This window comes from Panthera tigris, chromosome F3, assembly GCF_018350195.1.
Source record: "Panthera tigris isolate Pti1 chromosome F3, P.tigris_Pti1_mat1.1, whole genome shotgun sequence".
NCBI classification, from domain to species: Eukaryota; Metazoa; Chordata; class Mammalia; order Carnivora; family Felidae; genus Panthera; species Panthera tigris.
Genome location: NC_056678.1, coordinates 12,438,900 through 12,465,388, shown reverse-complemented (window position 1 = coordinate 12,465,388; position 26,489 = coordinate 12,438,900). Strand labels below are relative to the sequence as shown.

At 45.7% G+C, this 26,489-nt stretch overlaps 1 protein-coding gene across 3 annotated transcripts; it reads left to right on the top strand.

The window, feature by feature from the left end:
* The first annotated feature begins 3,064 nt into the window (after positions 1–3,064).
* On the top strand, positions 3,065–26,489 carry SLC19A2 (solute carrier family 19 member 2). Of its 3 annotated transcripts, none has more exons than XM_042975883.1 (6): positions 3,065–3,454; positions 9,474–10,061; positions 19,917–20,139; positions 21,653–21,845; positions 22,192–22,333; positions 24,586–26,489. In XM_042975883.1, the coding sequence occupies exons 1-6, from the start codon at positions 3,257–3,259 to the stop codon at positions 24,712–24,714; spliced, it is 1,473 nt and encodes a 490-aa protein (XP_042831817.1). In that variant the 5' UTR covers positions 3,065–3,256; the 3' UTR covers positions 24,715–26,489. The 3 variants fall into 3 exon arrangements, with proteins under 3 accessions (XP_042831817.1, XP_042831818.1, XP_007077113.1); XM_042975884.1 differs by lacking the exon at positions 3,065–3,454 and adding an exon at positions 4,654–5,270; XM_007077051.2 differs by lacking the exon at positions 3,065–3,454 and adding an exon at positions 6,564–6,647.

Sequence of the window (26,489 nt, the reverse complement as noted above, 5' to 3'; positions counted from 1 at the left end):
ACTCCACACCCCTTAGGTGAGGTATTTCCAAAAAAAGAGAAAGAAAACAAGTGTTGGCAAGGATGTTGAGAAAGCGGTGCCGCTGTGTGTAAAACAGGTACCACGTCGATGAACCTTCAAAATATTATGCTAAATGAAAGAAGCCAGATACAAAAGGTCGCATATTGTAGGATTCTTCTTGTATGAAACATCCAGAATAGGTAATGCTATAGAAACAGAAAGCACATAAGTGTTTGCCAGGGGAGGGAGAAGGGAAGGGGGAGCAATTGCTTAATGGCTACCAGTTTCATTCTGGAGTGGGGAAATGTCTTACAACTCGGTGCGATGATGGTTACACAACAACGTGAATGTACTAATGCCACTGAGCTGTTCACACAAATACGGTTAATGGCCAATCTTATGTGACTGGTACCTCAATTTCAAAATATATTCTATTTTCCTCTGCATTCGTTTCCTCTTGCTGCTTAACAAATTACCACAAACCTAACAGTTTAATGTAATAAACTAATGTCATAAAAATGTAATAACATTACATTTTTGTTTTTTAATTTATTACTCTTTTTTCAGTGACAACAATTCAGCTCGCGGTTCTAAAGATCAGAAGTCCAGGTGGGCTTGGGTGCGTTCCCAAGTTTCACTTAGGGTTTCACAGAGAGAAATTAAGGTGTTGGACAGGATGGAATCTTACCTGGAGGCTCCAAGGAAGAATCTACTTCCAAGCTCTTTTAGGTTGTTAGCAGAATTCAGTTACTTGTGATTGACGGACTGAAATCCTCAATTCTTGCTGGCTGTCAACCAAGAGTCGGTCTCAGCCGCTACAAGGGGCCCACATGCTTGGCACGGAGCCCCCTCCAGCAGTAGAACGTCGAATCTTTCTCACTCTTCAAATAGTTCTTTCTCTTCCGCTACCAGCAGGAAAAAAAAATTCTCGGCTTTTAAAGGGCTCTTGAGATTACATTGGGCCCACCTGGATAATCTCATGTTGCTGTATAATGTATCACAGGTGCATTATCTTATCAGATTCACGGGTTCCACCCCACATTCAAAGGCGTGGGGATTATACAAAGGCAAGGGCCATTGGGGGTCATTCTTAGAATTCAGCCTAGTGGGACCTCTTAGAGAAAAACATTTCTCCAAGAGAAATATTCCTCTTAGAGAAGACATTTTCTACCCAATTCCAGAACAATTATTATCTGTTCATGCCCAACATTGCAAAGAGGATTTGAGGTGCCTAAGTGATTTATGCCAAGGAAATTTTTCAGAAACAGTGATTTACAGATTAACACAGTTCAGGTGTCTAAGCCTCGGAAGGGACAGAAAGCTGTTCTGAACAGGTAGACTTCTCTGAGGCCTTTACTGCTTTTCTTTCTCTTTCCTTTTCTTCTGCTACAGCACTGAATATACAAAGCAATTGCCAAGAGGACAGAGGTGTTCTCTCTGGAGTCATGATGAGAGGTAAATACCATGGCTGGAGTCTAGGGGACTCGATAATCGTGTTATAGAGAATCAGATGTTCTCACTTTTTGGTCTCAAGATTCCTGTTATCGAGGACCCTAAACTAAAGACTTCTTGTTTTTGTGGCTTATTCCTATTGCTAGTTTCCAGATCAGAAATTAAATCTGGAAAGTTTAATAAACACAAAACGGTACAAGCACCCATGCTCTTAGCTTTTGGAGTGATGATTCATCGCATATCAGGTAGCCTCTAGAGTGGAAAAGGAAATAAAGTCTCAGTATTATTATGAAAGTAAGTTTGACCTTCTGGAACTCTGACAGGTTCCAAGGACTCCCAGGGCTTTTTGGATCACACTTTGAGGCTCACCGACAGATGTAAATACCACCAACTGCATTTCTTCCGATTAATCAATTCACATATTTTGGTGTATTCACTTGTGCAGCCTTAAAAACAAATCTTTCCCTTTCCTGTTAGGTCATCCCATCCCCCACTGATTTTTGTGGCTGATGTGTCTCGTTGCAAAAAGTGTTCTTTGCTGTCACAGGAGGAAATTGAGCTCCATGTGTAGTAACATGTATTAAAGCAAAATAGTTCAAAAATGCGCTCTGTGAGCTTCTGGCAGGATCTGCTACTTTGCAAATACCACACAGGAAAAGAATGCTTTAAATGGTGCAGCTCAGTCTGCGGTGGAAGTTATCGGGAGAGAATCAGGCTGAGCCAAGCAGAAAGAGGCTCAGAGAGAGATGAGAGAAAGCACAGGGTATTCTTGTCATGCTTTGCCCTTGAAAATTATGCCAAGACTCTTTGTTTTTAATAAAGAGATCGATATTTCTTGATTGCTTTAGTGACTCAGGATTTCCCACTTTCCTTTTAAAACACAGACTATCGCTACGGATCCGTTTGCTTTCTTTGTATCCTGCTTCCAAAGAGGACCGAGATAAAGCTAAAGCCCTTTCATCAGGACTCCATTACGGTCCTTCTATTAAGGGACTTGCTCGTTCCTCGTCTAAATGTTCGACCCGCTTTCTTCCGTTCGGTGTCTTGGTAAACGCCCCGAGTGCTTAGATCCCGGGCTCCTAGGGTCTGTGGCAGACGAATGCAATTTAAAACACGAAAGCTGCAGGCGGAAAGGTTTGGCATTCCCTCCCACCCCGCCCCAAGGTTAAATCTTGGCCGAGTCTCCCGTCCGGAGGGTCTGAATAAACGCGCGTCCAGAGGGACTGTGACTAAGAACCGGAGAGAGTGAGTGTGTGGAGGAGCGCGTTCCGTTCCGTGGGGATTAGGCCCACGGGGAGGAACCCCAGGCCGCCCGCGAGCGTGCCCCGATTACTCCCGGCCTGACTGCCGCGCACCGGCTCCAGGAGCACGCTTTCCCAGTCGTAGTCCTCCATGACTTTCTGCACTAGCAGGGTAGGTCGGGGGACGTCAGCGGACTCGCGCTCAGCCCGCGCGGATTCTCCTCTGCTGGGCCGACCACCAATGGGAGAAGAGTCCAATTCCAGGCATCCGCCGCGATTGGCTCCGAGCCCGGGGGCGGTGGCGGCGGGGGGCGGACCCGGGGGCGGGTCTCGCTTTGGGGCTCCGGTGCTAACATGTGAGGCGTCCGCAGCCGCGGAGGACTGGAGTGCTGCCCGCGGAGGCCGCGGTTCGGCGAGCGCGACCTGGCTCCGCCGCCAAGGGCGAGGGGCGCCGCTGGCGGGTCCAGGTGCCCGCGCGGGGGCAGCGCTCGAGCATCACCGCGGCGGGCGTCGGAGAGGGAACAGCTAGGGGCCGGGCCGCGTCCCCGCCCTCCGCACCGCGAATGGATGTGCCCGGCCCGGTGTCCCGACGGGCGGCGGCGGCCACCGCGCTCCTGCGTACGGCCCGCGTGCCCCGCGAGTGCTGGTTCTTGCCCACCGCGCTGCTGTGCGCCTACGGCTTCTTCGCCAGCCTCAGGCCGTCCGAGCCCTTCCTGACCCCTTACCTGCTGGGGCCGGACAAGAACCTGACGGAGAGGGAGGTAGGCGCGGCGGCGGGCTGGGGAGGCGGCTCAGGAAAAGAGCGAGTGGAACGGCTCTCGCTCCCCGGAGGCTTTCTGGGCAGGGGTTTCTTGCCCTTCCGCAGCTGGCAGGAGGCTCGGGGCCGGCGCTGCGCTACTCCATGCCGTTTTTCTGGCGTCTGTTGGATTTGTGGGGCATGGCTCGTGTCGGGGTGGGGAGCCCCAGCACGCGTGTGCGGCCGGCGGCGTGCTCCTCACGCTGCTCTGTGTGGTTCAGCTCCTCTCCGCTCAGATTGGTCCAGCAGTTCCTGCTGGGGGCGGGAGGGGGCGCTGCGGGGTACTCGGATAAAAAAGTGGAAACCGCCAGTTGTACTTTGGACAAAGGTTTAGTAAATGATGAAAGTAGGGAACCATGGGGTGCCTGAGAGGCTCCGTCGGTAAGCCTCAGACTCTTGATTTCGGCTGCGATCACGATCTCGTGTTTGCGGGATCAGCCCCGTGCAGCGGCTCTGCCCTGAAGGCGGGAGCCTGCTTGGGATTCTCCATCTCTGCCCCTCCCCTGCTCACGTGGCGCGCGCGCTCTCAAACTTTGTTTTTAAAAAAGAAGAAAGTAGGGAACCAGGTGCGGAGTAACCCCTGCTTTCGGAATGGATCTTCCCTCTCCTAGCCGCACCCTCCTCCTCCCCATACCTTACTTTGTTTACCTTTGACTGGATGGACGTGCTCAAATAAGGGCAGGACAGCAAACAAAAATCCATCACCTTAATTTGTTTTGACTTTTAATTAGGTGAGGCTTTTTGGATGTGCTCGAATAAGGGCAGAACGACAAACAACTATCCGTCCCCTTAATTTGTTTTGATTTTTATTTAGGCGAGACGTTGTCCAGGGACATGCTGCCCCCCCAGCCCCCAAATCCTACCTCCTGGGATAAAAGCAGATACGAGATGGTGTCACGTAATTGGCATTTAATTACAGTTTGTCCTGCATGGTGAATTGTTGGTTCACAGATGTTAGTTTTGCTTTTCAACCACAAGCCTGAAAGCTGAAGCCTGGTATTCTTTTCTAGAACACTACAAAGGGTGAAAGATGAGTGGGCATTTATTAGTAAGTATTTATTATTTTTCCTATGCCTGCTTTTCCTTCCTTCCCCTCCCTGCCCTAGTTGCTGTGAAATACTTCTTCCATTTAAAGTTTACTCTTCTTCCTGTGGTTAGTAATCACCTCTTTTGAGTAGCAACTCACCGTCCCTGCATAACAGGCCAGAGCAGGATATAATTATTCACAGTCCAGTTTGTTGTTGGCTTTGCCTTTCCGTTTTCAAGGACGCTTAGCAGGGAATTGAAAGTCGGTGTTGGATCCTGGATTGAGGGTTTCATTTGAATTTCTCATATTGTCTTACCTTCAGCAAGTATCACTGACTTTTACCCAACTTCACCTCTTCTGTTTCTCAGTCTTTTGGACCACTCCACGAAGGACTGTGATAGCTGTTCATTCCCTATATGAAGTTTAACATCGTTAACATTTTACCATTGTGAACAGAGTAATTTTACAAGGAGAAAATGACTGCAGTAAATGAGAGAGAATGATTCTGGAGACCCAGAACTACCACTGACTCTGAAGCAGAAATGATACTTCCTGAGCTGCGAATAATGAAAATTTCATGTGAACTGCCATGTGATATGCACAGTCTGTTCACCTTGCTGGACTGAGGGCCACATGGGGAGAAGAAACATGCTCTCTGTGTTGACATTTGAAAGCTGATCTGTTTTGCATATGCCCTGGGCCGAGAGTTATGTCATGTGTCATCATGTGCCCTGTCTACTCAGAGCCTTCTGGGGTGAGAGAATATGTTCACTGGCATTGGGGCCGGACAGGGGTGCTAGGGCCCGTAAATGTTTGCTGATTATGTAACAAACACCTAGCACATTCCTGTGCCTGCAAATTGGAGGAGGAGGAGGGCAGAGTTTGAAGAGAAATCTGGTGGTCTAGAAAGGAGTGTCATTTGTTCGTGAGTACCTTGGACCTGGGCTGATTCTGTTGTTGGTGCACAGTATGGCTCCGGTCACCCTCTCCAGAACCCTGGGTTTTTGGAATATCTAAGAACTGAAATAAATAGACAACTTGTTCTCCTTCCTGACTTAATGCTTGCTTTCACCAGTGTGCAGTTAAATGAAAAATGTTACATGACTTTTAGGCACAGTGAATGTCAGGCCATGGTCAGTGATGTTCTGAAGTTTGTATTTACCCCAGAAGACTTCAGAAGGGCCAACTTAGATCATCTTAAATGGAGCTATGGTTAACCAAGTCCAAAAGCAAAGGAAGGAGACGAAGGACAGAATTTCCTCTATCTTTGCATGCATGAAGGATTTTCCTCTTAGATTTCAGGAAAAATGTTAACCCGTTTTAGGTACCACTTTATAAGTTTTAAACAGGTTAAAAATGGACTCTGTTCTAATAGTTGAAAGCCAGTCTTTTAATAAAATAGAGTTCCATGTCACCAGCACTGTTTTATTCTTTCATCTTTTTTAGCATATGATTCGACATTCACCACCTTTCTTTGATTTTTTTTTTTTTTTTTTTTTTTTTTTTTTTAACATTCTACCTATTCTGTCTGGTATTCAGAGTCTTACAGAATTTGGCTCTTACCTCCTTGACAGCCTTAGCCTCTGCTACGTCTTTCTTCTTGCCTTCTTCCATGTGCCCAAGCTCTGTCCACATTAATCTTCTAGTCCAAAATCCAGTATATCCAGTCTCTCATCTACTAGCCTGTGATCCAAGTTGTGATCTCTGCTTGGAATAAGCTTCCCCTACCTACCTGCTGATCTCTTTCTGTTAGCCTCTACCTTTCTTTTCCTTCAAGGTCCATATTTCCTAGCTCTCTTACAATGATGTATGAATATATATCCTAATTAGGTTCAGAACAGAAGTTTTATGTTATTTTATTTTATTTTATTTTTTATGTTTTATTTTATATCCATACAGCTTGAAGTGTTGTGTAAAGAAGAGCTTATTAGCTACTTGTTTACTTGAAACCTGATTCTAAAATAAAGTCTAAATCGAATTAGAGCTTAAGATGAACATCTGTTCTCTCTTAACTTTCCGTATCTCAGAAAGAAAACGCAAGCAAACTCTGATCCAAAGACTGGGGGCAGGCACCTGACGATAAAAATCAGTTCCCTTTGCTCACATGACAGATTTTACCCGAGATAAGAAGGTATTGTCTAGGGTATGGACAATAAGAGTCTGTAATGTGTACATTTTTGCGCGGAGGAAGTTTCCCTTCAAGATTAAAAGTACCCATCGAAGAAACATTTTCCGGTGTCACAGTTTGTCGGTGGCAACATTGAAAGAGAAAGGATCTTTTGGAGACCCAGTGGCTAAGCTCTGGTGATTGTGTGGTCATTATGTCTTTGTGAATGCCCTATAAAAGCGCCTCCATACCGGTTGAAAAAGGCGCAGGCCATAGACGTAACCCTGGAACGTAGTCCATGATCAGTAACAGGTTTCCAGTTGAAGAGATGAGGCTTTTCAGTCTGGTAGATTCAGAATAGCGAGGTTCTGATCCTCCCTCTACCGATTACTTACTAGCTGTGCTAACTTTGGATAATTGACTTAACCTTCCTGTAAGGCCCAGTTTCCTCAGTTGTAAAATAGAGATAATAAAAGCATTTACCACTTAGGCTGGCTGTTTGGATTCAACGACACAATGTAGGTAAGGCAGGTATCGCAGTGTGTGCCCGTCAGCGGACGTTGCTATTATGATGCTGATAACACTGTGAGAGGGACATTCATTCATCCTGGGCTGATCTCTTTCACTGGAGATGAAATCGGTCTTGTATTTAGAATGAGTAAACAAGAACCCATCCCTTCCCCCACCGTCACACCTCACCCCATTTGCCTTTAATTTCATTACTACGCGGCCTTACAGGTTTGGCAATGTTACTTTTCCTCATCTTTATCTTTTTTTTTTTTTTTAACGTTTATTTATTTTTGAGACAGAGACAGGGCATGAACAGGGGAGGGTCAGAGAGAGAGGGAGACACAGGATCTGAAACAGGCTCCAGGCTCTGAGCCGTCAGCCCAGAGCCCGACGCGCAGCTCGAACTCACGGACCGTGAGATCATGACCTAAGCCGAAGTCGGAAGCTTAACCGACCAAGCCACCCAGGCGCCCCTTCCTCATCTTTATCTTAACCGTGGTTTCGCGTTAGGAGTGGATTCGACCCACACATATAAGCACTTTAGGTTGATATTTGAAAGGATGAGGGGCACCGGGGTGGCTCAGTTGGTTGAGCAAAGCCTGCCTTTCAGAAAGCACTTAAAAATTGGGGCCACCGACCCAGACTTTGAAATGGTCATTTGAGAAACTGGCTCCCCTGTATCCACACTAGGACCTTGCTAGACCCTGGGGTAGGCGTAAGAGAGGGGAAAGTCTCCTACGGTGATTGATGCTGCAAGGGTGGGGATGACAGTTCAGTTGATTTACCTAGTTATGTTGTCCCAAAGGGTCTGCTTCAGCTTCAGTCCTCAAGGCTTGAGACCTGTAAATAAAGTGGAATGAATGATTTACATGTATTCTCTCACTTAGTCCTTGCAGCAGACAACCCTGTGGTTGCAGGGCTTACCCTTCTTAAATTTTTTTTTTTTTTTAATGTTTATTTTTGAGAGACAGAGCGAGAGAGGGGGAGACACAGAATCCCAAGCAGGCTCCAGGCTCTGAGCTGTCAGCACAGAGCCCGATGCTGGGCTCGAACCCAGGAACAATGAGATTGTGATCTGAGTAGAGAGCCACCCAGGCGCCCCAGGGCTTACCCTTCTTTTACTGATAATGGAGACTAAGGCTAAAGGGAACTAAAAAAAAAAAAAAAAAAAAAAGCCTTGCCTGTAGTCAATCACACAGCAAACGATGGGAGTGAAATTCCATCGGGGTCTTTATGGTAGAACGCTTATTGTAAAGATACCTCTACTTTATCCCAACTTTAAAAATACATTAAAAAGAAAACAAAAACTTCTATTTTTTTTTTTCATATTTCAGGCAAGCAAAAAGAAAGACATCAAAGCTGCCTATAAGCCTGTCATCCACAGATAATTATTCTGTCAAGACTGTAGGACAGACTTATCCTCTTGACCTGTTCCCCCAAAGAAATTGAACTGAAAATCAGAGAAACCTAATCAAACAGTGGGATCAAGGCTCCCTATTCTGTGGGTAGAAGTAAGAATTGATGATCATTCCCAAACATTTGTCCATTTCCAACACAGTTATTGAGCCACGTATCCACACAGCAGGCTAACTGGAAGGCCGTGGCAGGTCAACCCTTGAAGAGTCCACCCTTTTAAGGCAGTGGTCCTCAGCTCTGGCTCAGATAAAATCTCCTGGGAGGTCATAAAGACTTGCCTTTGGCTGGGCATCCATATTTTTTAAAGCTCCACGGGAAATGTGCAACCACGGTTAGGAACCAGTGCTCTGCGGTAATTGGGGAGACAACACGTACAAAGCAGTATGGAGAGCTCTGAATATTACAGTACATATATTACCTGCTCCAGCAAAGTCTTCCAGGATGAGGAAGGCTTTGAACTAGGCCTTGATGACTGGGGAGGATTTTCAGAAAAAGATCATGGGTTGGGTGCCTGGGTGGCTCACTCCGTTAAGCATTAAGCATCCGACCCTTGGTGTTGGCTCAGGTCACAATCTCCCGGTCTATGAGTTTGAGCCCTGCCTCAGGCTCTGCACTGACCGCATGGAGCCTGCTTGGGATTCTGTCTCTCCACGCCTCCCCTCCTCACACTCATGCACGCGCACGTGCCTGCACACTCTCTCTCTCTCTCTCTCTCTCAAAATAAATAAACTTTAAAAAAAGAAAAAAGATGATGGGGCAGAAACAGGGAAGTATATTCCAATTATCAGAATTGCTGTCGAGATTTCTTCGGTCAGTAAGGATTTATCAGACGTGTTGGTAGGTTGTTTTATGAGAATAAATGGTTACGAATATTCCCGTTCCGTTGATCTCGCTAATAGGTTTTTAATTTTCTCTTTTTATCAGGTCTTCAATGAAATTTACCCAGTATGGACTTACTCGTACCTGGTGCTGCTGTTTCCTGTGTTCCTTGCCACAGACTACCTCCGGTACAAACCCGTTATTCTGCTGCAGGGACTCAGCCTTATTGTCACGTGGTTCATGCTGCTGTACGCCCAGGGACTGCTGGCCATTCAGTTCTTGGAGTTCTTCTACGGCATCGCCACAGCCACTGAAATCGCCTATTACTCTTACATCTACAGTGTGGTAGACCTGACCATGTACCAGAAGGTCACGAGTTACTGTCGGAGTGCCACCTTGGTGGGCTTTACGGTGGGCTCCGTCCTCGGGCAGATCCTCGTCTCCGTGGCAGGCTGGTCCCTGTTCAGCCTGAATGTCATCTCTCTTACCTGTGTTTCGGTGGCTTTTGCCGTGGCCTGGTTTCTGCCCATGCCACAGAAGAGCCTGTTCTTTCACCACGTGCCTTCCACTTGCCAGAGAACGAATGGCATCAAGGCACAGAATGGCGGCTTTGTAACCAACACCACGGCTGCAAACCACCTTCCAGGGTGGGAGGACCCGGAGTCAAAAATGCCTCTAAATACGGAGGAGCCGGTAAGTGTGGCCTTACGTGCCTTGCGGCGGCTGCTCTGGCTGTTAGAGCAACGATGACAAAACAGACAGGAAAACCCCTCTTGCTAGCCCTTGTATTCATCTTGACTCAGTTTTTTATCCTGGGTTGGTTCACTGGTTCATTCATTTATTGATTAAAGAGGGCAGATTTATATTAGGGATGGCCAATACATTCTGTCCTGAGGTGAATAACCTCCAAAGTCAGACCAGCATCACATCATACTGCTTGTGTCAGAGAGGTCTTATGAAGCCATAGCAGGTGCACCTGGGGAAGGGGGGGGCGGGGCTCAGTCGGTTAAGCGTCTTAATTCGGCTCAGGTCATGATCTCACCCTTCAAGAGTTTGAGCCCTGCATTGGGCTCTGTGTTGACAGCTCAGAGCCTAGAGCCTGCTTTGGATTCTATCCATTTCTCTCCCTCTCTCTCTCTCTCTCTCTCTCTCTCTCTCTCTCAAGTATAAATAAACATTTTTTTTTTTAATTTTTTTTTTTCAACGTTTTTTATTTATTTTTGGGACAGAGAGAGACAGAGCATGAACGGGGGAGGGGCAGAGAGAGAGGGAGACACAGAATCGGAAACAGGCTCCAGGCTCCGAGCCATCAGCCCAGAGCCTGACGCGGGGCTCGAACTCACGGACCGCGAGATCGTGACCTGGCTGAAGTCGGACGCTTAACCGACTGCGCCACCCAGGCGCCCCTAAATAAACATTTTTTAAAACATTAAAAAAAAAAATGGGGCGCCTGGGTGGCTCAGTCGGTTGAGCATCTGACTTTGGCTCAGGTCATGATCTTACAGTTCGTGGGTTTGGGCCCCACGTCGGGCTCTGTGCTGACGGCTCAGAGCCTGGAGCCTGCTTCGGATTCTGTGTCTCCCTCTCTCTCTGCTCCTCCCCTACTCACACACTGTATCTCTCTCAAAAATAAATAAAAAGATTAAAAAAAAATTTTTTTTAATTAAACAAAAACAAAAAAAACAAGCCACAGCAGGAGTTGTCTCTTCCTCATCTTTCTATCCCTGGTACTGGCTATACAAAGAAAGCCCTCTGAAATTTTTACTGCATAAATAGTTGAAATGATTCCAATAAATGATGAACATCTTCCAGTTTCTGAATTGACGCCTAAAGTATTTAAGTTTAGAAAGTTTTCTTCCTCTTCTGTGCTGGAAGCGATGTTTGATATTCATTTTCTTTTTTTTTAATTATTCATTTATTTATTTATTTTTTTACGTTATTTATTTTGGTGGGGGGGTTGGGTGGGGCAGAGAGAGAGGGAGACAGAATCCCAAGCAGCACAGAGCCTGATGTGGGGCTTGAACTCAAAAACCACGAGATCATGACCTGAGCCGAAGTCGGATTCTTAACCAACTAAGCCACCCAGGCGCCCCCTGATAATTCATTTTCAAATGACATTTCACCAGAATGGGGTAGTAAGGAATACCACAGAGAAGATAATCACAAGAGGAAAATCTAAGATGGGTGACGGAATACATATTAATTAAAAGTGTGGGTAGGAAATTGTCTCTTAGAAGAGAGAGGTATGGCATCTGAATAATCCGTCCATCTGCTCTGGCTAGCCGGGAAGGTTAATTGCTTCCCCTAACTCACCCTTCTTTATAGCTTCTTATCTTTCCAACGGGTTGTAAGCTGTGAGGGGCAAGGTTCATTCCAACCATACCGAAATGGTCTCAGTTTTCATGGGACATGTTTGGAAACAAGCCTGTTAAAATTCTCACTTTGCAGGTGGGCTCTATCAGTCCTAAAACCATGCTCCGGGGGCCTTATAGGCTGAAGGAGAGGAGAGAGCCTACAGGAGGAAAGTCTTTGGCTCCTCCCCTGGAGTTAACTCAGATTGTTTCAATGTGGCATCTAATTACGTCTCTTCTGCCTATCCCCACCATTCACTTGTGGTTACCGGTTGAAACGTAGGTTTATTCATCCCAAAGAGCTTGAGCTTAGGTGACACTCGCTGTGAAACTTGGGTTACTGGGGCACCTGTGAGCAGCATCAGTCAAAAGACCAGGGATTAAGTAGGAATGAATTGCCAGTTTCTTCATGTTGGCAAGTCAACCCAGGGCTGATGGAGGAGGGAAAGAGTTAGAATCATCTGGAGTACAAAAAAGTAGAAAGCTGTAGATCTCGTGTAGTAGAAAAAAAAAGAATAAAGATCCTTTGCTAATTGTTTCAAAGATGTGAAATGGCTTTAGTGGAAATTAGTATCCATATACATACTTATGATACCTGTATACATATATATCTTAAATATTAACATTGGTCATAGTTCTAAAGATTTTTATAGACCAGTAAGTTTTAAACCATTTTGAACATAGTAAGAAAGAGTAAGAAACATAGTAAGAAAGAAACACATTTTACATAGGAACCAGTACCATTCATAGGTGTGTATATATTTTAGATATAACTGAAGCAGAGGTTTTACAACACTTGATTCTGGTACGTTCCATTCAGTTTATTTTTTTTTATCATGCAGATCACTGCCCACTAGATTGACTTTATTACCTGTTAATGAGCTGGAACCTACCACTTACAAAACACTCTGTCCTAGACCAAGACCAACTTGATGTTTGTTGTTTATACGCAAGATGTCAGTACTTGACATGCTGAAGAATTATGAAATTCTAGAGTTAGAAGTGATTCTACCCACAGGTCGCAGGACCATCAGAGCATCTTACAGTGACAAGGGACTTTAGATCTCATCAACCCTCTCATTTTAGAGATAAGGATTGGGAACAGAGATTAGTGACTTATGCAGAACTGCGCTGATATACTCCGAAACATAACTAAAGAGCATATAGGAGACCCCCCTTGATCTGTACTTCATGAAGTCTTTCCCTGGGGTGACAGCATGGTGAGAACCATCGTGTTGGCTACAGTGTGGTAAAAGTTAGACTCAGGTCAGTTCCATGATATCCTTGCTTCCGCTGCTGACCCCGTAACAGGCAGTCGTGACTGCTGGACAGCTGTTCGGGGCCCAGACGATGCTGTTTCTCTTTCACGAGCCTGAAGGAGAGTCAGAACATGGCTGTCGGGGATCATAGTGCCATTTGAAGTTGACAAAGCCCATAACTGAACCATAAATCATAACTGTAGTAAATACAGTAAAAAAAGGGGTAGGTAGACGGGTGGGTGGTTTGATCTTGATCTTCTGGAAAGGGAAGATGAAGTAGGAGTCAGAGCGATAGCCCTTGTCCGCAAGTTACCTTAAGGTGTTTGTGAGTCCTTTTCAGAATGAGCCTGTTGCCGTGGGGCCCAGCGTGTTGACATTACAGCAGAGCTGGTGATTTTCTTTCCTAAATAGGAAACGGGATTCCTTCTGTGGTTGGCTTGTAGTTGGATTTGCTTTATTTTAAATTGCTCATTCGCTAGAAATGATGTAAATTAAGCCGCTTCTTTAGCACGGGCCATGACACGTAATGAATACCTAATAAGTGACACCTGTTAACATACCTATACTTTTATTGGTAGACAGATACCCTTTGCTGTTAGTAAGCATTCGTGTTCTTGGCGTATGTCTGTGTTTGAGCTTTATAGAACACTGACTGTAGCAAAATTAGTGTTTCTACTTTGTATGCAAGTAAGATCATTTCCAGCAGCACACTATAGTGGGTTTTGAAGGAAGGGAAGTTGAAACCTGGGCTCTTGTACTCGCCAGCAGGGTAATCTTGGGCACGTTTCTTAATTCTTTGAGACTTAATTTCCTCATTTGTCTGTCTCCCTCACCGGGTTATTTCAAGTATTAAATGCCACAATGTAAATGAGGGAATGACCAGGTTACCTCTGGTCTTAACCTTATGAAAGATGTCACTAGAATCTGGTAGTGATTCCATACCACTAATTCTTTAACCGAGGCCACTCTTTTTTTTTGAGAGAGAGAGAGGTGGGGGGAGACAGAGGATCCGAAGCAGGCTCTGTGCTGATGCGGGGCTCGAAATAACAAACCCTGAGATCATGACCTGAGCTGAAGTCAGACGCTTAACCGACTGAGCCACCCAGGGCCCCCCCCCCCCCCCGCCCCGAGGGCTACTCTTAAGTGTAGAATGTTAAACCAGATGGTCACTAAACTTTCCTTAGCTCTAGAATACTGAGTTTTATGAACTGATTGATCTGAAGGCACTTTCTTTCTTCTGATAGGTAAGGAACACATACTATCATAGAAGTGGTTTAATTTCAGTCATCAGCCCTTGACTTAAATCTTCACAGTTTAAGCATTAAACCCTATCTCCCCTCTCCCCCATATGTTTTCCTATTGTATATAGAATAAATTCGAAAATTCTCATTACGGACTATGGGACCTCATACAATCTGACCCTTTGCTAACCTCTCTGACCTTATTTCACCCCTGTGCGCCGCATGGCACTGACCTGAAACACAGCACTTATTCCCACTTTAGAACTTGGATCCGGAAGTTCTCAGGCAGGACTGCCCTTCATTCTCATCTTCATGGCTGGTTCCTTTATGTCAACTCAGGTATCAATTCAGAAGTCAGCTTTAATCACTACTTGCCAGTCCATTACCCTGTTTATTCTCTTCATGGTATCATTCTTACTGTCAGCTGTCTTGTCTGTGTGTTTATCGTCTGTCCTTCTTACCAAAATGTCAGTTGAAGGAGGACAGGGACTTTTCTGCTGTATTCCCAGGATCTAGAACATTGCCAAACGCGCAGTATGGGCCCTCGTCAATATTTGTTGGTTGCATAAGTGAGTCATGATAGAGTACAGAGGAAAGGAGCATGTATCGAGCACTTGCTGCATACCGCGCAGTCCTCATTTAGTTCTTCCAATAGCCTGTCGAAGTAAACATTCATTTCCGTTTTGTAGCAAAAAGCCTAAGGCTTAGAAATTGGTTCCATCTGCAGGCAGGCAGGTGTGTTTCTGTCGCGCTTCACCATTATCGTCTCAGCTCTCATTCATTTTAACCTGGGTGCTGTGCTAAGTACAGTGGGACTGTACTCCCACTTAACACTGTGGGACAGTGTGCTAAGAATCTTAGGTTCATGAGCTCGTTTAATTCTTATTAAGACTGTGTTGTAGGTGTCACTGTCCCCATGTTACAGTTGAGGGAACTGAAGCGTATGTCAGATAACTCACCCAAAGGCACCTAGAAAACAGCACTGTCACAATAAACCCAGATCAGGGCACCTGGATGGCTCAGTCGGTTAAGCGCCGATTTTGGCTCAGGTAATGAACTCGCGGTTCGTGGGTTCGAGTCCCGCGTCGGGCTCTGCGCTGAGCTGAGCCTGGTTGGGATTCTCTCTCTTCCTCTCTCTCTGCCCCTGCGTGCTTGCTTGCTCTCTCTTTCTCACACGTGCTCTCTGTCTCTCTCAGTAAAATAAACCCAGATCTAGTTGACTTCAAAATCCTCTATAATAGAGACCCCTATTCCTTGGTAGAGAAATAACTCCAAGTTTTGTTATTTTGTTTTTAAGACAGCATCAGAACCCCTTTTTTTGAGTGAAATCTGAAACCACGTGCCCATTTTGATAAACAAGTGAGCTGAGCCTAGGGGTGGTGTGAGTAGGCCCAGCTATGGAATATTGCTTGGTTCTCATTCCACTGAGATTTTCCTAGCATTTCAGGGAGAAATGGCCTTTATTTACTTAATTTCAGGAATCGCTATATTCATATATATATATATATATATATATATGAATGACACACACACACAATATACAGCTAATAGATATATCATCTGAATAGGAAAAAAATTTTTACTGATTTTATAAAAAAGACTCCTTCATTTTTTTAATGAAACAAAACAGAAAACTACATAAAAAGAATTCAGAATCCTCTGAACTGCTGCTCCCAAAGATTACCACTCTTAATAGTTTAGTGACCTTCTTCCTAAACATCTCTTTCCATATACACATGTGTATGTATTCATAGGTATACATTTTATAGTAAATGAAATTATAATCTACATGTAGTTTTGTAACTTGATGGTTTTTTTTGTTTGTTTGTTTGTTTTGTTTTTTTTTTTACTCAGTGTTATATAATACTTGCTTTCCGATGTCTTTTCATGCAAAATAGCTTTCTTTCGGAATCCAAAGAAATGGAACCATAATGGTGCAAGTGACTGGTGGGAGGTTTGTGTTGGGCTGGTAGTCTCCCCCCAGGCTGGCTCTGAGCACAAAGCCACAACTGTTGTGTAGAAACTTGTGTGAAGGACATAGTCTGCCTTTCGACCCTCCCTTTTTCCCTTGTGGTCGCAAACTGTTCCCTCTGGATGTCTCCAGTGAGACCCCTGCCAATGGGTATGTCTGAGTTGGGATGGAGGGGAGAGAGTGTGTACATGGCTGCATCCCCTCCCTGTTACAGCTTAATGCCCTTGAACTTCAGGTGTCATCTCCCCCTGAAAAAGAATAGCCAAAGACAGGCCTCTAAGCCAACTGTTAGCAGGTTGTTAACGCCCTAACTTCAGGTTTAGGAACTAAGGCTCTGTGAGCCTACCAGGCCAAGGCAAGAATGACTATTCTTAAATTTTTTTTTTTAACGTTTTATTTATTTTTGAGACAGGGAGAGACAGAGCATGAACAGGGGAGGGTCAGAGAGAGGGAGACACAGAATCTGAAACAGGCTCCAGGCTCCGAGCTGTCAGCACAGAGCCCGACGCGGGGCTCGAACTCACGGACCGCGAGATCATGACCTGAGCCGAAGTCGGCCGTTCAACCGACTGAGCCACCCAGGCACCCCAAGAATGACTATTCTTGGAGCAAAATAAGTGCACAATGGGCCAGAGCAGGAGAGAGAGTGTCCTAGAAGCTTTTGATGTGTGGCAAGAACTTTACTGTTGCTAAATTGCAAATATACTACAACGGCATCTTCTCCCGTGCTTTTGTTGCTTCCTTTGCCTAGAATGTTCTTCATTATTTCTCTATTCACATCTGTCTCCCAAAGTCTATCTCGAACACCAGTTCTTCCTTGATACAGATTTTACTTTGTTTTGTTTCTTGTCTTGTTTCTTAATAACAGATGTATGTTATTCCCATCAGTTAAGGCTCACTCCGTACGTTTTTACTATGTTTCGGATATTGGAACATCACCAGCAGAGGAAACAATGATAGTCCTCTTGTCATCAGGAAAATACGTTTGCTGTTTGTAGCAAGAGTTAGTATCGGGACTGTGTCCTTCAAAAGCACTTAATAAAAGAAGCAAATGCGCTCGAAAATTTCCACCCCAGCCATTGTTTTTGGCTACAGATGAGTCTCCCTCTGCCCAACGGGGCTGAGAAAACAGGGTATTCTGTTTACAACTAAAGGTCCTCGTGCCCCTCAAGACACGTGGCCTCCAACCAGCAAGAGCAGGTTGAATTGTGCGGCTGCCACCGATGTATTTACAGATCTGGCACGTGGCTCCTGTCACACATCCTGGCGCTTATGTGCTGCTTCACGATGAGGTCCCCTTTGCTCCATTTGGGTTCTCTCCTCTTCCCTTCCCGTGTTAGCCACAAAAGTGTAAGTTCCCATCGCTCAGGAAGTAGGGCATACTTGGATAAATTAGACCTTACATAGGAATTAGAGACTTCTCCTGGGGTGTCTGGGATTTCACGTTGTCTTTGTGGCACGGTGTGGGGATGACACATAGCTCGGTAATGCCTCGGTTCGCCCCAAACGCGGTGGCTTTATTACTTCATTATAGTGGTAGTATTTCCCATTGTACCAGCATTGGGTGATATAAAATATAAAAAGCGTAGGAAAGAATATTAAAATCACTAATTACCTTACTACCCTCTAGGTAGAGAACTGCTGGTAATATTTGGGTCTGGTTTTTCCTAAGGTTTCTGTCTCAACCATTGCTCTACAGTGAATCGGTCAGTTTTAAGGATAGGAAGTTCTCACTGACAAACCCTAACTGACCAGTGATTTAATAAGGTTACTAACGGTTGCTTATTCTGAACGTCGCTTGCCACCGTGTGGGGAGATGTGGGGTGGCATCTCGCTTTGGCTGAAACATGCAGTCTTTGACCATCTTTCTACCTTCACTTGGTAAACAGTACATCGTTGCTGGGTTGATTACATGCAGCTATGCTACTGTTCATAAAGCACTAAAAGAAAAAGTCATACTATATATATATGCAAACGTACACACACATCTCAGAGATTTCGCATGACCTGTCCCGACCACCGCAATAAAGCAAACATTGGAATAAAGCCAGTCAAATGAATGTTTGGATTTCCCAGTGCACCTACAAGTTGTGTTTACATTATACTGTCAATGTGCAATGGCAGTATGTCTGAAAACAAACAAACAATGCATGCACTTTAGTGTAAAAATACTTTGCTAAAAACTGCTAACCACCATCTGGGCTTTCAGCACATTGCAGTCTTTTTGCCGGCTGCGACTTGTCCGCCAGCACCTGCCGCCCCACCTTGCATTGTACGTGGTGGAGACGGCTTCTTTCCTTGACCCACGCGAGCCAGCCTCTGCTGGCTTCACGCTTTTCTTCTGCGGCCTCTTCAGCTCCCTGAACCTTCACAGAATTGAAGAGATCGCGAGGGCCTTGCTCCGGGTTGGGCTTTGGCTTTGGCTTAGGGGCAACACTGTGGCTGTTTGAGCTTCTATCCAGGCCACTGAAACTTTCTCCGTGTCAGTGATGAGGCCATTTCACTTTCTTGTCAATTGCGTGTTTCCTGTAGTAGCACTTTTGATCTCCAAGAACTTTTCCCTTGCATTCACAAACTGGCTACTGTCGGGCACAAGAGGCCTAGCTTTCTGCCCGTCCAGGCTCTCGGCTTGCCTTCCTCACTGAGCTTAACCATTTCTAGCTTTTGATTTAAAGTGACAGACGTACGCCTTTTCCTTTCACTTGAACCCTTCGTGGCCACTGTAGGCTTATTCCTTGGCCTCATCTCAATATCGTTGTGTCCCAGGAAAGGGGGAAGAGGAGGGAGACTAGCCAGTCGGTGGAGCAGTCAGAACGCACGCGACTTGCCCTGATTAAGTTGGCCGTCTTCTGTGGGTACGCTTCATGGCTCCCCAGAACAACAACAGTAGTAACTTCACAGGTCACCATAAAAAATGTAATAGTAATGAGGGGCGCCTGGGTGGCTCAGTCGGTTGAGCGTCGGACTTCGGCTCAGGTCGTGATCTCGCAGGTTGTGAGTTCGAGCCCCGCGTCGGGCTCAGTGCTGACAGCCCAGAGCCTGGAGCCTACTTCCGATTCTGTGTCTCCCTCTCTCTGCCCCTCCCCCGCTTGCGCTGTCTCTCTGTCTCTCTCAAAGATAAATAAACGTTAAAAAATTCTTTAAAAAAAATGCAATAGTAATGAGAAAGTTTGAAATCTCATGAGAATTCCCAAAATGTGACGCAGAGACATGAAGTGACAGATACTAGAAGAAACCTGGCTCTGACAGGCTGGCTCCACACAGGGTTGCCACAAACCTTCCATTTGTTAAACACACAAATTTGCAAAGTGTAGTGAAGTGTAGCACCATAAAATGAGGTAGGCCTGTATATACGCCATTTATATACATAAAAATAGGGGCACCTGGGTGGCTCAGTCGGTTGAGCGTCCAACTTCGACTCAGGTCATGATCAAACAGTTCATGGGTTCGAGCCCCACGTCGGGCTCTGTGCTGACAGCTCAGAGCCTGGAGCCTGCTTCGGATTCTGTCTCTCCCTCTCTCTCTGCCCCTCCCCTGCTCACGCTCTGTCTCTCTCTCTCTCTCTCTCCAAAGTAAATAAACATGAAAAAAACATTTAGATGCGTAAAAATAAATAAGCGGATGCCTTTCACAAGGAAAAAGACAAATAGAAAACCGGGTCTATACAGTTGCTTTCTGTAGTCGCCTTCACAGTATTTGCATCTTTCTCTCCGTTTGCTGTGAAGGAACCCACGCCGGAGCGGCTCCTCGTGCTGAAGGTCCTGTGGGATGACTTCCTGATGTGCTACTCCTCCCGGCCTCTGCTCTGCTGGTCTGTGTGGTGGGCCCTGTCCACCTGCGGCTACTTCCAGGTCGTGAACTACGCACAGGGCCTGTGGGAGACGGTGATGCCCTCTCGCGATGCTGCCATCTACAACGGCGGTGTGGAGGCCGTGTCCACCCTCCTGGGTAAGCGGTGTGGGGCGGCACATTCCCCTGGAGGTCAAGTCCGCCACGATCTGATTTTTCTCTCCCCTCGGGAACTGGAGGTGACCCCCAAGGCCTGGTTTATTTGTTTTGAGCTCTGGCTTTCTGATTTAGGGAGAAATTCAGCAGTGCTCCAGTTGTGGGTGGCCGTGATTCACAAACTTTATACCCTGTCGGGAAACCCAGCATACTGGTTTGCAGAATTGTCCTCTGCGGGTTTGCGCCATCTCTGGGTGTTTTGGGTGCTTCCGTCACTTGATGTGACGCTTGGGAGTGGCGTGATACAAGTCTGTGACAATAACTAGCACACGTTGAGTGGTAATATGTACCAAATGCTGTCCTAAGGACTTTAGGTATATTAACTCAGTCCTCACAAAATTCCTGAGACAGTTACAGTTAGTATCCCCATCTTACGGTTCAGGAAACCCAGACTGATAGGTTAATAACTCGCCCGAGACAGTACAGATGGTACCTAGTCGGGTTAAGATTTGAACTCAGAGCCTGCGTCCTTGACCATTATATTCTGTCGTCCCGTTCTAATTTGTTGGCCTATCTCATACGGTTCTTTTTTTTTTTTTTTTAATGTTTATTTATTTACTTTGAGAGACAGAAGGCGAGAGAGAGGGGCACCCGGGTGGCTCAGTCGGCCGAGCATCATCCGACTTCGGCTCAGGCCACGATCTCGCAGCTCGTGAGTCGGAGCCCCACGTGGGCTCTGTGCTGACAGTTCGGGGCCTGGAGCCTGCTTCGGATTCTGTGTCTCCCCTTCTCGTGCCGTGTGTGTCTCTCTCGTCTCTCAAAAATAAATAAACGTAAAAAAAAAAAAAAAAAAAGGCAAGAGAGAATCCCAAGCAGGCTCCGCGCTGTCAGCACAGAGCCCAGTGCGGGGCTTGAACTCACGAACCGTGAGATCATGACCTGAAATCAAGAGTCTGGACGCTTAATCGACTGAGCCACCCAGGTGCGCCCCCTCATAAGGTTTTTAGACGGCATTCCGTGCTTTCTGTAAACACTTCTGACTGTGTCTGGCACTTAGAAGGCACTCTGCACATCTTAGCTATGGTTACCAGCGTCATCGTTTTCCCAAAGAGAGGAGATGCCCTTTTGCCATGCTCTGGACTGCTGCTCAGGCAGGAGGAGAGACGATCCCTCCCGCCGTGTCGTGTGGTCAGGCCGGAAGCAGCGGCTCTCTTTGACTCCTGCCTCTGCGCCCGCCTCAGCACCCCGTTCCTTGGCGGCACCCCTGGGTCTGCGTCCTCCCGTCTCCTCGCCAGCTGCTGTCATTCGGTCTCTTCGTGGTCTCTCACTGGCTCCAAGTTACTTACTCCGTCAAGTCCCAAATTCTCTGCCTTTCCAGGCCCTCCATAATCTTGAGCTACCCTATTTGTAAGTTACGAGATTTTAAAATGTAATAACCCAAGCTGAATTTTTAGTTGATTGAAATCGCGTTTGTGGAGCAAAATAACTAGAGAGCTTTTCTCTCTGCATTTTGTAGGTGCTGTTGCCGTGTTTGTAGTCGGCTACATAAAAATATCCTGGTCCACCTGGGGGGAGATGATGCTGTCTCTGTTTTCTCTGCTCATCGCCGCCGCGGTCTACATCATGGATACCGTGCAGAACATCTGGGTGTGCTACACGTCCTACGTCGTCTTCAGGATCATCTACATGTTACTCATCACTATAGCAACGTAGGTGTTCTGACTCAGGGAAGCGCTAGGAAAAGCTGTGACAGGTTAAACTTCTTGGTCTCTTCACAAACCCATGAAAAGTGTAGGTTCTCCTCCCGAGGGAGCCTCGAGGGCGAGGTTCATTTACGTCCTTGGTCCCGTAGTCCCGCTCTGTTCAGATGCCTGCATGAGATTTACAGCATTTGGCAACAAAGTGCCTTTCACTTGGTTGGGAAGGGAATTGCCCAGCAGCAGAAAGAAGGGGCTGCTCTTCATAACTGAAGCAAAAGTCGTAACTACCTGGGGAGTAATTCCTGTGTACTCATCCTTTTGTGTTTTGTTTTGTTTTGTTTTGTTTTGTTTGAAGTTTTCAGATCGCTGCCAACCTCAGCATGGAGCGCTATGCCTTAGTGTTTGGTGTCAATACCTTCATTGCGCTGGTCCTGCAGACCCTGCTTACTCTCATCGTGGTGGATGCCAGCGGCCTCGGCTTAGAAATTACCACCCAGGTAAGAGTTGTGTTTCGACACGCAAGGTGTTCTAGTCATAACGGCAGGTGATCAGAGTGACCAAGTCGAGCATGCCTACTGCGAGCCCGTTCAAACAGTACAGACAGATATAAAATAAAAAGTAGGAGTGTTCCCTCCTTCCTTTGGCCAACCCCCGTCCTGCGTTCTTTTCTCCCTGGAAGATGGTGGGACCGTCATCTTTTTGGCGAGGACCTAGAACGTTTTTGAGCGTCACTCGAGAGCCTGACAGAGGCGAGAAGTAATGTTGGTGCCCGCCCTCCAGGCCGAGCTTTTCCACTGCCTCGTCCATCATTTCCCTCCTTTTTTTTTTTTAATTTTTTTTTTTTAACATATATTCATTTTTGAGAGACAGAGAGAGACAGAGCACGAGTGGGGAAGGGGCAGAGAGAGGAGGAGACACAGAATCCGAAGCAGGCTCCAGGCTCTGAGCTGTCAGCACAGAGCTCGACGCGGGGCCTGAACCCACGAACTGCGAGATCATGACCTGAGCCAAAGTCAGACGCTCAACTGACTGAGCCACCCAAGCGCCCCCATTTCCCTCCATTTTTAATTCTGTACGTGGAATACTAGCTCCTGTGTGTGAGATGCCCTGCTTCGACTCACCCTTCTGAAGCCTCCTCCCTTCTTTATTAAAAATGCCGCCCGCCCAAATAGCAAGGTAATGACTTCTGATGAACAGCAGTAAGATTCTTAACATATGACCCATTGAGAAAACACCTGCACAAACGCCCAAAGCCAGCGTGGACACTCTTATTCATTCTGGAACCGTGTGTCGTGTATGCCTTCGTGCATTGTGAGTTAGTAGGTGGGGCTTGCTCTGTACTTTGGCAGAATGGGCAACTGAATCAAAAAGTGCCTACCCCACCCCCAGCCCAGCCCACCCCCAGCCCAGCCCAAATGATTCCTTCTCCATTATTCCCTCCATACTTAAGATACTAGTTTTCTTTCAATACAGAGACCCAGCACGTTAGCAGTAATGAACTTTGTACTGAAAAATCTAAAAGAGAAATCATAATCACAGTTGGTAATATGCACTAAGTGCTTCCTGTGTGCCAGGCACTCTATAGAATTTTACAGAGCTGCAGGCAGGATTGGACATCGAGAGAACGAGTCTGAGAGATGTTAAGTAACGTTCAGTGTTGTTTAAGGTCACGTGGTCAGTAGTAATGTGGCAAAGCTAGGATTTAAACCAGCTTCAAGGCCTAATTATCTCTCCCTGGATGGTGGTGCCTCAGAAAGGTGGGCGGGGAGTGGGGGGAGTAGAGCGGGAGCGCATTGCTTTCTGTTTCCCAGTCACTACCAGCAGTGAAAAGCTTGAGAGGACTTCTCAAGGGTTAGGTGCTCAGATTTGGAATGGAGGGTGGGAGAGAAGCCAAGTGCTTGTCATCCTGCGGTAGAAGCGGCGGGTTTAAAAATACGGAATTACAGAATTTTGCAGGCTGTGCCGAAATTCGGCCATGATTAATTAACAGGTTTCCTATAGGAAAATGTATCCAAATTGTAAAGAGTGACACTCTTACCGCACAACCGAGCCAGCTTCTAAGTACGTCGTGAGTTATTTTCAGAAGGTGATGATGAAGATGTTGGTTAACTATATAGTCACCTTAAAATACTGGCCTAGAGAAGATTCTTACAAAAAGTCATCCTATGGCGGAATATAGTAGACTCTCTACTGCCCTCCTCTGGGGAGGAATAGAAGTTCTTTATCTTCAGAATTTGGCCTGGTGGTCGTACTTTAACCTATCAGCTTGAGGGAAGAGACCGTGATGCAATGGTAACAACAGCAACAAAAATAAAAGCAGTTCCAATTATAACAACAGCAACAAAAATAAAAGCAGTAGTATTATCAGCTTTAGCGTTGTGTGGATAAACACACATGATTTCATCCCTTCCCAGTGAGTGACCCAGTAAAAAATGGGCGATACTGTGACTTCCCGTTTTGTAAACGAAACCCAGGCTCAGAGATGAAGTATTTCGGTCAGAGTCACCCGGCTCGCCGGGGATGGAGTCCAGATTTGCGCCGAGGCGGTCAGGCTTCAGTACGACCATGCTGTGCTGCCCCTTGCGCTGCCCGTGCCGGGCACATCGTGTGAGCACACGGTGTTTTTTGAAGGTTTATAGAGACCCTGAATATACCTTTAATCATAGGAGGTGTTCACCTATATCCAGTACAATGTCTCCTCTTGTAATCGATAATTCTCTAAATTACTTCTTTTCCCCACCCCTTTTAGTTCCTGATCTACGCCGGTTATTTTGCACTCATCGCTGTGGTTTTCCTGGCCAGTGGTTCAGTTAGTATCATGAAGAAATGCAGAAAGCAAGAAGACGCGGAATCGAGTTCTCGAGTAACCACTTTGTAATACACTGCTTAGCAGACTCTGCACAGCAACTGTGCCTGGACATATTTAATTTTTTAGTATGTAGACGTGTTTGTGAACGTGCTTTTTAAGGCTTCAGAGCAGCCAATTGACTCTACCTTGTGCTCCTAGAGTGACAATCCTGTTTAGGGGAGTCAGAGGCGGAGTTTATCTGGCGGATTATTTATGGAAGCTAATTGAAGGATTACTGTCTTCTGATAACAGAAGTGAACTTGATTTTGAAAGCCGGGTACTCAAGAGCACTCAAGCAACACGTGGCATTTATACTTGACGGTGAGTCCGGTGTCTCAGAGGCCTGGTTCGGGACCAGGGCTCTGCGGGCCACAGGATACTATGTTCCAACAGCATCTGTGTCTGTTCGACTTCACACTCGTATCTCTTTGTTACTCATGTGCATTTGTGTTTCTACACATGAAAGTTGTTTTTAATCACCGGCAATATTTGCTCTGGTTTGGTGTTCTGTCCTATTGGGAACGTGTGTCATTTCGAAGTTTTAGTTATTTTTAAAACACTGGTTGTGCGAATGTTCTCGGTTTCCATCTGGACAATTTTGTATTTGTGTAGATTGTCTTTAGAAGTACACTGTTGCGTTATTCATATGCTTCCCAGAGAAGCTCTTTTAGTTAGAAAATAAGGCAAGTTTTGAGGCCTGCTGATAAATCGAAATGAAGACACCTAATCAGAAAACTTAAGTTCTGTTTGCCTATCTCTTAGCCTTGAGTATGAAGGACTATTAATCCTATAAGGAGAAGATCATCTATGAGCTAAAGATACCACTAGCCCAACCAGCTCATTTTGTGTTTGCACTCCCTTTTATTTCCAGAATAAAATGAGAAGTCTTTTTTTTTTTTTTAATATCTTCATCCCTATTTATAGTTTTTATATGCTTTGTCCTTCTTATCCAAGATCAAGATGTCATTAGGAGTTAGATTTGTTGGATTATTACGAGGCCTTTTCAAAAACTGAGACTCTTTTTGATTATTTCAATGGGACAGGAACTAGGATAGACCTGATTCCTGCATTTTGTACATTAAATCTGCCTTTGTTTCGAAGGGCGGATCATCTTGGAATATCTGCTTAAAATAATAATTGCTAGTGGTTCCATTTCCAGGGTACTTGGAAAAAATGTTGTGTGTATATTTAATTCTGTAATTAGTCTACCAAGTGGCTGCTAGTGTATGTGAGTCATGATAGCTATTTGAAAGCCAACTTTGTTGCCTTACCTTGAAAAAAAACCTAGGTTAATTTATTTAGAATAACACAGGTACACAGTGTGACTACTAGTTTCAAGATTCCGGAATTGACATATTTGTTTAGTGTAAGCGGCAATTCCAGAAGTAAATGCAGATGAGTATAGGTCATTTGCCATTCACCTTCCCTTCTGATCAAGGGAAGGAAAAGAACACTAAGGGAAGGGGAAGCGATGTTATGAAAGTACAGCCTCTAATTTTATACCTTGTCTTTGGCTTTGCTGCGTAGGGAATTGTTCACTCAGAAACAAGTAGAAAAGTGATGTTCAAGGGATTTTATTTAATGTTTTTTAATAAAATGATGGTACAATCACATCACTCATGTTACCAAAGCAACATTTCCCTAGAATTCAATTCAAAGTTTGTGGTGTGCAACTGGAGCCTTGACTTATCGAAGACAAGAACAAGGTCGTCTCCTGGCCATATTTATAGAACGCCCAGACCAGTTTGCAAGTTGTGCTGTGTGCAGTTTTGCAGAGAAGTGAAAAAAAAATCTGTACATTTTAT

Excerpts from the sequence above, each read along its gene's own strand:
- SLC19A2 (XM_042975883.1), top strand. The coding sequence starts at position 3,257 with ATGGATGTGCCCGGCCCGGTGTCCCGACGGGCGGCGGCGGCCACCGCG. Across the intron at positions 20,140-21,652 it reads GGCCGTGTCCACCCTCCTGG|GTGCTGTTGCCGTGTTTGTA; the intron begins GTAAGCGGTGTG and ends TGCATTTTGTAG. Across the intron at positions 22,334-24,585 it reads GCTTAGAAATTACCACCCAG|TTCCTGATCTACGCCGGTTA; the intron begins GTAAGAGTTGTG and ends CACCCCTTTTAG.